The 8651-nt window shown below is 35.5% G+C and overlaps 1 protein-coding gene across 3 annotated transcripts; it reads left to right on the top strand.

Annotated features, from left to right (window-relative positions):
- The first annotated feature begins 311 nt into the window (after window positions 1–311).
- LOC129309928 (probable alpha,alpha-trehalose-phosphate synthase [UDP-forming] 11) lies at window positions 312–3739 on the top strand. 3 transcript variants are annotated; one of them, XM_054951700.1, is made up of 4 exons: window positions 314–2554; window positions 2644–2917; window positions 3018–3304; window positions 3400–3739. In XM_054951700.1, the coding sequence occupies exons 1-4, from the start codon at window positions 549–551 to the stop codon at window positions 3404–3406; spliced, it is 2574 nt and encodes an 857-aa protein (XP_054807675.1). In that variant the 5' UTR covers window positions 314–548; the 3' UTR covers window positions 3407–3739. The 3 variants fall into 3 exon arrangements, with proteins under 3 accessions (XP_054807676.1, XP_054807675.1, XP_054807673.1); XM_054951701.1 differs by lacking the exon at window positions 3400–3739 and having other exon boundaries at window positions 312–2554; window positions 2644–2931; window positions 3018–3160; XM_054951698.1 differs by having other exon boundaries at window positions 3018–3739.
- Window positions 3740–8651: the final 4912 nt, after the last annotated feature.

Below are 8651 nucleotides of genomic sequence, written 5' to 3'. Positions count from 1 at the left end.
TCTTGGGTCATAAATGCATGTAAGATTTTTCTTCCCCTTCCAAATGCAAAGCGGCAAACATGACGCGCTTGTTTAAATTTTAATTCTGTCCAATATTCACATTCTTATCCACTTACATTCACCGGCGTCATAATTATTTAAAAAAAAAAAGCAATAAAATAAATTTTATTTTAAAATCGAGGAAAATAATCAATTACAGTTATCCCACGGATTGTCCCAGAAAAAAAGGATCACGAAGACGATCGTGATTCTAATGAATCTGGACCGTCAAGCTTGCCATATAAAATCAACTTGCTCGATCTTTCTTCGTTCTTATCCTCACTGAGCATTTAATTTCCTTCTTGACATAGCTTTGCTGTCATGGAGGGTGTATCAGTATCAAGAACTTCCATTTCTCGAAGATTTTCATATCTTCATTTGACACTGTAACGCCCATATATATGTACCTCACCTGAAACCTCAATCCTCTCACCCCGGTTGTTTCTCACCAGCAAAGTTTTGTTTATTTTTTTTTTCCCCGGGCAATCTGATTTTCATTGTCCAGCATAATGCTTTCGAGATCTTGCATAGACCTATTGAGTTTGGTTTCCGTCGATGATTATCGAGCACTGTATCAGATTCCGAGAGTCTCAACGGTGCCGGGAGTGGTGTCAAAATTTGAGGCCGCCGAAGACGACCACGCCGATTACGGGTCCGGATTCGACGGCATCGTTTCGTCCTTACCGCAGGAGCGCAGGATCATAGTGGCGAACCAGTTGCCGATACGGGCTTCTCGGGATGTGAGCACCAAGAAATGGAGTTTCGAATTCGATAGTGATAGTTTGGTGCTGCAGCTCAAAGACGGGTTACCCTCCGACGTCGACGTTTTGTACGTTGGCTCCTTGAAGGACGAGATCGACCCGTCGGAACAAGACGAAGTGGCGCAGGTTTTGCTCGAGAAGTTTCGGTGCGTGCCAACCTTCTTGCCCTCTGAAATTCACAATAAGTACTACCATGGCTTCTGCAAGCATTATCTCTGGCCTCTGTTTCATTACATGGTGCCCATGTCGACGAGCCAAGGTGCGCGTTTCGATCGCTCGCAGTGGCAAGCTTATGTTTTGGCCAACAGAATCTTCGCTAACAAGGTAACGGAGGTGATCAACCCGGACGAGGATTTTGTTTGGGTCCATGATTATCATCTCATGATCTTGCCTACACTACTGAGGAAACGGTTCCACCGCGTTAAGCTTGGATTCTTTATGCACAACACATTCCCGTCTTCAGAAATCTATAGAACTATACCTGTTCGTGATGATCTCCTTCGGGCCTTGTTGAATTGTGATTTAATTGGATTCCATACCTTTGATTACGCCAGACATTTCTTGTCCTGTTGTAGCCGGATGTTCGGTTTGGATTATGAGTCTAAGAGGGGTTACATGGGACTAGATTATTACGGTCGAACCGTGATGATTAAGATCCTGCCGGCCGGAATCCACATGGGTCAGCTCGAATCGGTGTTTTCGTTGTCGGAGACGGCTGAAAAGATTAAGGAATTGAAGAAACGATTTGAGGGGAAATTTGTGATTCTGGGTGTGGACGACATGGATTTGTTCAAAGGTATCAACTTTAAGTTTTTAGCAATGGGGCAACTCTTGGATATACACGAGGAGCTAAGGGGTCGAGTTGTTTTAGTCCAGATTCTGAATCCTGCTAGGAGCGAAGGTAAAGACATTCAGGATGTGCAAAAAGAGACCAATGCGATTGCCAAGGAAGTCAATGAGAAATACGGCGAGCCAGGTTACCAGCCAATCATCTTCATCAATGGTCCTGTTTCAACACTCGAGAAAGCTGCCTACTGTGCCATTTCTGACTGCTGCGTTGTGAATGCCGTGAGAGATGGGATGAACTTGGTGCCTTATATGTACACTGTTTGCAGACAGGGCAGCCCGGCGTTGGACAAATCACTTGAAGAAGATGACGACAAGGATTCTAAAAAACCCAAAGAGAGTGTTATCATCGTCTCTGAATTCATCGGATGCTCGCCGTCTCTGAGCGGTGCGATCCGAGTGAACCCGTGGAACGTCGATGAGGTCTCTGAGGCCATGAATTTGGCGATCACATTGCCAGAGGCAGAGAAGAATTTACGTCATGAAAAGCATTATAAGTATATCAGCTCTCACGATGTAACTTATTGGGCTCGAAGTTTTGATCGAGACTTGGAGAGAGCATGCAGAGAACATTACCTCAAGAGGTATTGGGGCGTTGGTCTTGGCTTGGGATTCAGAATTGTGGCTTTGGATCCGACATTCAGGAAGCTTTCAGTGGATAACATTGCATCAGCTTATAAAAACACACACAGTCGTTTGATCCTTCTGGACTATGATGGTACCATGTTGCCGCAGTCATCCATGGACAAGACTCCAAGCAACGAGGTTATTTCTGTCTTGAATTGTCTGTGCAGTGATCCCAACAACACAGTGTTCATTGTGAGTGGAAGAGATAAGAAGTGCCTAAGCAAGTGGTTTTCTCCATGTGAGAAGCTTGGTCTCTCAGCTGAGCATGGTTACTTCACCAGGTACACAGATATTACATGTCAAACGATTAGTAATTGTGTGTGTGTCTCAACGTCTCTGCATTAATTTTTGTTCTTGTTCAATTTGACAGGTGGAGTAAGGATTCTACTTGGGAGACATGTGGGTTGACAATGGACTTTGATTGGAAAAAGATTGCGGAACCAGTCATGGCTCTTTACACAGAAGCAACCGATGGGTCTTTCATTGAACAAAAGGAAAGCGCACTGGTTTGGCATCATCAAGAAGCTGACCCTCACTTTGGATCATCCCAAGCCAAAGAGCTTCTTGATCACCTCGAGAGTGTTCTTGCTAATGAACCAGTCATTGTTAAAAGAGGGCAACATATCGTGGAAGTAAATCCTCAGGTACGAATCATATTGTAAGTATCAGTTGCTTCATAAGTTATGGACAAGATTCACTGAATGAGTTCTGTGACGTCATTGGATGTAAACTTCTGAGATGCAGGGTGTGAGCAAAGGCATAGTGGTGGAAAACCTCATCTCAAGAATGAGGAAAGAAGGAAAGTCTCTGGATTTTCTGTTATGTATAGGAGATGATCGCTCAGATGAAGACATGTTTGAGAGGATTGCTTGCACAGTCTCTAATAACCCAACCCTACCGGCCACAGCTCAAGTCTTTGCCTGCACAGTTGGTCAGAAACCAAGCATGGCAGAATATTACTTGGATGATACTTGTGAAGTCATCAAGTTGCTCAAAGGACTTGCTAATACTTCAGCAGCAGCACCCTCAAGGTCTCTGCATTCTCAGGAATCTTCCCAGGGGTCTCTTATAGAAAAAATTAGAAACTGATGATGATGATGATGCTAAAGGACAATCTTTTGTACAGATATTGATGATGCTTACTTTCCATAGGCTCATTGGAAAAGTTCAATACAAAGGGGGAAAAAAAACAACCCACAGGTCAGAGGAATCTGTTCTACATACAACTGGCGGCAAATCTTTTTATCATGACAGAAATTGAAGTTCATTCTCTGTGCAAAGAAAACATTCCTCAATAAAAGCAGTATCTGCATCAGTTCTTGTGCACATGTTCTCTTTCTGTTTCATGTTTCATTTTTGAACTGTTACTAATTAATCATCAATGTCCATACAAGATCAAGCAAAAAATAGAATATAAATCAGCCACTAGTCAAATTAAGTGGGTGAATGTTTCAATGTTTCCAACAGATCATGAAGCTTCAATGAGAATTCAATAGCAGTGAGCAACTGACCCTGCCAAATTGTCAAAACTCTATAATCCACGGAATCTTTTATCCACTTCACTTCTGGTACATGCCGAAATTCTTGACTTGGAAGTAAGTGATTAATGAGAAGGAAAATCTCAAAAGGAAATCTTATAAACTCACGTAATATAAAGAGATTCCAACTCATCTAATGCAATGATTAGTTATTTCAAGTAAAAAGATATGAGTCAATCATGACTGCTCAACATATCTATTCACTATAGACCTTATTAAAAGGAAAAAAAATTGGCACTTATATTCGAATGACAGAATCCAACGTTTGTTTCTCATTTAGGAGGCAATTATTTCATGTGTGTGTTGTGCTAAGGTACAGAGAGCTCTATTAGTTACGTGGTGTTGTCAAGAATTGTAATCCAAGCTTTCATTTATTACAGTTTGATGATAACAAAGGAAGGAAAAATTGATGAAAATTGGAATGAAAATGTGCACTCAACCACCTTGATGACAAAGATGGAAAGGATAAGATGCTGCTATAGGTTGAAAGTTTGAATTTGATGATTCAAAAATTGCCTGTAAGCTAAGGAATAAGAATTTTACCCTTGCTTACTGCTAAAGATTTGCCCATTTCATATATCATAACTATTAAGTGTCATTTCTTACATGCGCCTACAAATTAAAATGTCCTCGATCACAATCATATCACTGTGTGTGTAAAGATGTCTGGAGGTGCTGACCATTTCTTTAAAATCTTATCCGAAGGTGTGATTAGCCATGAAATTAATTGAGAGAGAGAGAGAGAGAGAGAGAGAGAGAGAGAGAGAGACCTGACGAGAGAAGCAAACATGGGATCAAATAGAAAAATTTGTTTATTTTCTCTGCATGCTTAGTATGATATCATAATGGAAGCACTTAAATACCAAATCTCGAATTCGAATCAAAGTGAATGTAGAAAATAATTTTGAGATAATTACTTTCAATGGGGTTCACAATTTTCAAATTTAACCTAGTCAGATAGCAATATAAGAAAAAAAAAGTCAGATATGAAAAGAAGCTAGACTTAGTAACATGTTAACAATATAAGAGGCAAAAGGAATAATAAAAATTAAAAAAAATCAATCATTTAGTTTTTATAGTTTTGACTTAATTATAACCTATTTCTTTAATTTTAATTATTGCAACTCGATTATTATAGTTTTGACTCAATACAACTCGATCCCTATACATTTGATAATTTAAAACATTGATCCCTCTATTTTAGAAAATAAAATTATAAATACTGAAACTATTTTAAAATTTAGAGATTAATATTTTAAATTACTAAAACTTTTAATCTTTATAAAAATTAAAATTTTAAAATAATTGTAATCTTTATAATTTTTTTTAAAATATAAGGACCAATATTTTAAATTACTAAAAATATAGAAACTAAGTTGAACCGAGTCAAAGTTCAAGAATTGAGTTACAATCGAGTTAAAACTATAAAGATTGAACTAGAATGAATGAAAATTTAAAGATTAAGTTACAATTGAGTCAAAATTATAGGGACCAAACAATTCATTTTTTTTCAAAATTAAACAAAAGATGATGAAAACTTATTCATTTTTCATAAAAGAGCCACCATATTCATGCAACAAATGATAATTGTGAACCCTTTTTCTGATGTTGATGAGGAAAGAACTAATGAATCTTTCCTTGAAAGGTTAGAAGAAGCCCCCCAAAATATCGGTGGGATTTGGTATATCGCCACGCGAACTAACGAATAAATCAAGGGAGTTGAAATTAATAATAATAGCATTATGCCATGTGGATATAGAAGAGTTGCATTTTTTAAGCACGAGGGTCATGAACATGTGCAGAAAAGTTAGCTAGCTCTATGCAGCCCATGAAGAAAATTTTCAGAGAGTATATACTTCTACACCTTATTGGAATAAGAGTAGAGCTGATAATTCTTATAGGCCGAGCTTATTCTAACTAAATTTATTTGAATCGAGCAACTTGAATAAGTTGGAAATAAAGTAAATCTTTTAAACTCTTATAATTAATGAGTTTAAACAAAGATCATAGTAACAAAAAATACAATTAATATTCCATCAAACGTCTTATATGAAAGGCAAAAAAATTTATCATATAATAAAAGGTAAGAGGGAGTAGCTATGATTAAAAATCATACGATATGTACTTTTTTTATTTTTTTGGGGGTAACATGATATGTAAAGTTTAGTGACTTGTTGGATCAAACTCTTCTCTACCAATGATGATTAGTAAGGGAACCAAAAGTTGTATTTAGCCCACTCTGAAAGCCCATGATCCCTCTCATGCTAGAACTTTGAAATCCACCTTTATCTTACATAGCCAGTTTTCATCCTGTTTACCCCTTTTTCAAAGTTAGTTAGTTTGCTACATCAGAATATCCTAATTGCTTAGCATCCTCTCTCGTTATAAAAGGAGAGGGAGAGGGAGAGGGAGGGAGAGGTTCCAACTATTTTGACTTTACAAGTGTTTCTTTGCGTTAGCTTACCAAATGACTCATATGGATCCAGCTTCAATTCTCTTTTTTAATATCAAATAAAATATTTATATCAAGTCATATTATCTGCTAACCATGAGTTGTCTGATCAAGATTGGACTGAATTATGTCAGGTTGTAAACTATGTGTATATAATTTATTTAATAACATCATATTGAATTAAATTAAACTAACATGGACTTAAGTGAAACTAGCCCAATATAGTTTGAAAAAAAAAAAAAGGTGTTGGTAGTGACATAGGATTTAAACCTCCACTAATGTAACAAAAAACTAACATGGTTGGTAATCTCATTTGTTTGGTTTGATCAGTAAATTTATTTTGTCTGACCTAACTCAAGTCAGTGTAGTTAGGTGAAATTAAATTGGCTAAACTAGATAGCATCATTATCACAGACTAGGTATAATCGCGAATTATATTTGAAACTTATTCTGAAATTTGAGCAGTGGCTTCTTCTTCTTTTGTTTTTTTTTTTTGCCAGAAAATTTCATTAGTGTTCAAAATTGACAAAATTAAAATGGTTGATTAGACTGGACCTCCAAGTTTCAAATTAAAGAGCTTGATTATGAAACTTCATTAGCTGTGATGTTAAGCAAGGATTAACCAAGATGATAGCATATGCATTACCATTTAAGAAGAGAAGAGAAATTAAAGAATTGATTCATCTTTGTTTGACTTAATTATCAATTTAACTAGTCAATTACCCGTGTAACACACGGGATGTTATTTTTACAAATTCTTTCAAGTGTTAAACAGTGATAATTAGTACATATTAAGTATTTATCTTAGTAAAATTATAAAAAGATATAACTACTTGATCATAATTAATATTAAAAAATTATAACGAATAAAAATGTAGGGGATAACATTATAGATAAATTTTAAACACAAATTGAAGGTGGATGCAACAATTTGTTACAATAAAGAAAGAAAGAAAAATAGCAATAAAAATTTGAAAAAGCAAAGCACTTTAACGAATAAATGGCTATTATATATTAGTTAGATTGTTGAAAATCTCCTTGCAATCTATGATTACAATATCATTTGTGGGCTTAATATCTGCATCAAGAATTAACATATTCAACCCTTTACTAATAGAGGTTGGGTTTAGTGTAAGGGACAATTCTCTCATAACATGATGAACCGAGATTCAAATGCTTATTAAGAGAGGTGTCTACATTTAATGCCTGACAGTGTCCCAAATAAAATTGTCTCTAATAGGAGCAAAACCTATGTGTAACAAAAAAAAAACATCTTTAACCCTTTCATATTTCACACTTGAGACACAACAACATATAGCTGGTTATGGGTATAGGCATGTCTTAGTAAGTATAACCCAACAATGAGCAAGCTCTGACCTTAGCTTTTGTTTATAGTCATAGCCAAAAACAATAAAATAGAAAATTGTCTTCTGTAAAGAGTAAATGACAATCAAGAGTCAAAAGTTAACATATCAATTTTTAGAATGCAGACCTTTATCCTAGCATTTGAACCTGAAATTATATATATTTCGAGAGTTTGTTTTCTTGTCTCCATAACAATTAGACACATGTTATGACAAAGACTAAGAGATTTATGAATATTTCTAAGAAGTATAATAGGAGCATTAACCTAAGCTTCAACACATGATTTGGGAGGCCAAACATTGCTATTAGATTTAGGAACTTGATGGAATACAATTCATCTATTGAGTCAATATCTTTATCTTGCTTGCACACACTATCTAGGCTTAAATACAACATTCTTAAGAATCATGGATAGAATATACTTATCAACCTCGTCCACTATAGACAATGTAAGTTCTAATATGATCTTATCTCTAAAATAGAATTGGTCGTTGATCATGAAAGAGATGACTAATAAAATTTTCTATGTAGATTCAATTATGCACTCTATAGGTTCAATTGAGTATTGCAGTCAAATGTCATACGGAATAATAATCTTTTTCTTCCCATTGTTATTTTCTACAATTGTTTTATCTCCTATAGAAATGATTCATTATGTGAACTCATTAAGCTCATTATTCATCTTGGAAGAATTTGTTGGCAAAAGTCTTGTGTTCCTGATTAATATTAAATAATATTGAGTATTACAGAAATTAATATTAATAAAATTATCATAGTCAATTTTAAAGACAAAGCTAGAATAATCTAGGCACACTCAATTTGTTTTACAATGAATATGATTTTTGTTAACCCATCTCCCAATTATCAATATACTTTTTATCAACTAAACCAACCAAGTTCCATGTACTTCATCATTCATGTCAGTCATATATTTTAATTTTTTTGGTTGAATCCATATATTTTAATTTAATATCATGTATGAGCATTGAAGTTTATACATCATCATCAATCATGAGTGCTTCT

Source organism: Prosopis cineraria, unplaced genomic scaffold (assembly GCF_029017545.1).
Source record: "Prosopis cineraria cultivar Desert tree isolate PC_DT_omini unplaced genomic scaffold, ASM2901754v1 PC4, whole genome shotgun sequence".
NCBI classification, from domain to species: domain Eukaryota; kingdom Viridiplantae; phylum Streptophyta; class Magnoliopsida; order Fabales; family Fabaceae; genus Prosopis; species Prosopis cineraria.
The sequence above is the reverse complement of the archived record's forward strand: the minus strand, read 5'-3'. Positions and strand labels throughout refer to the sequence as shown.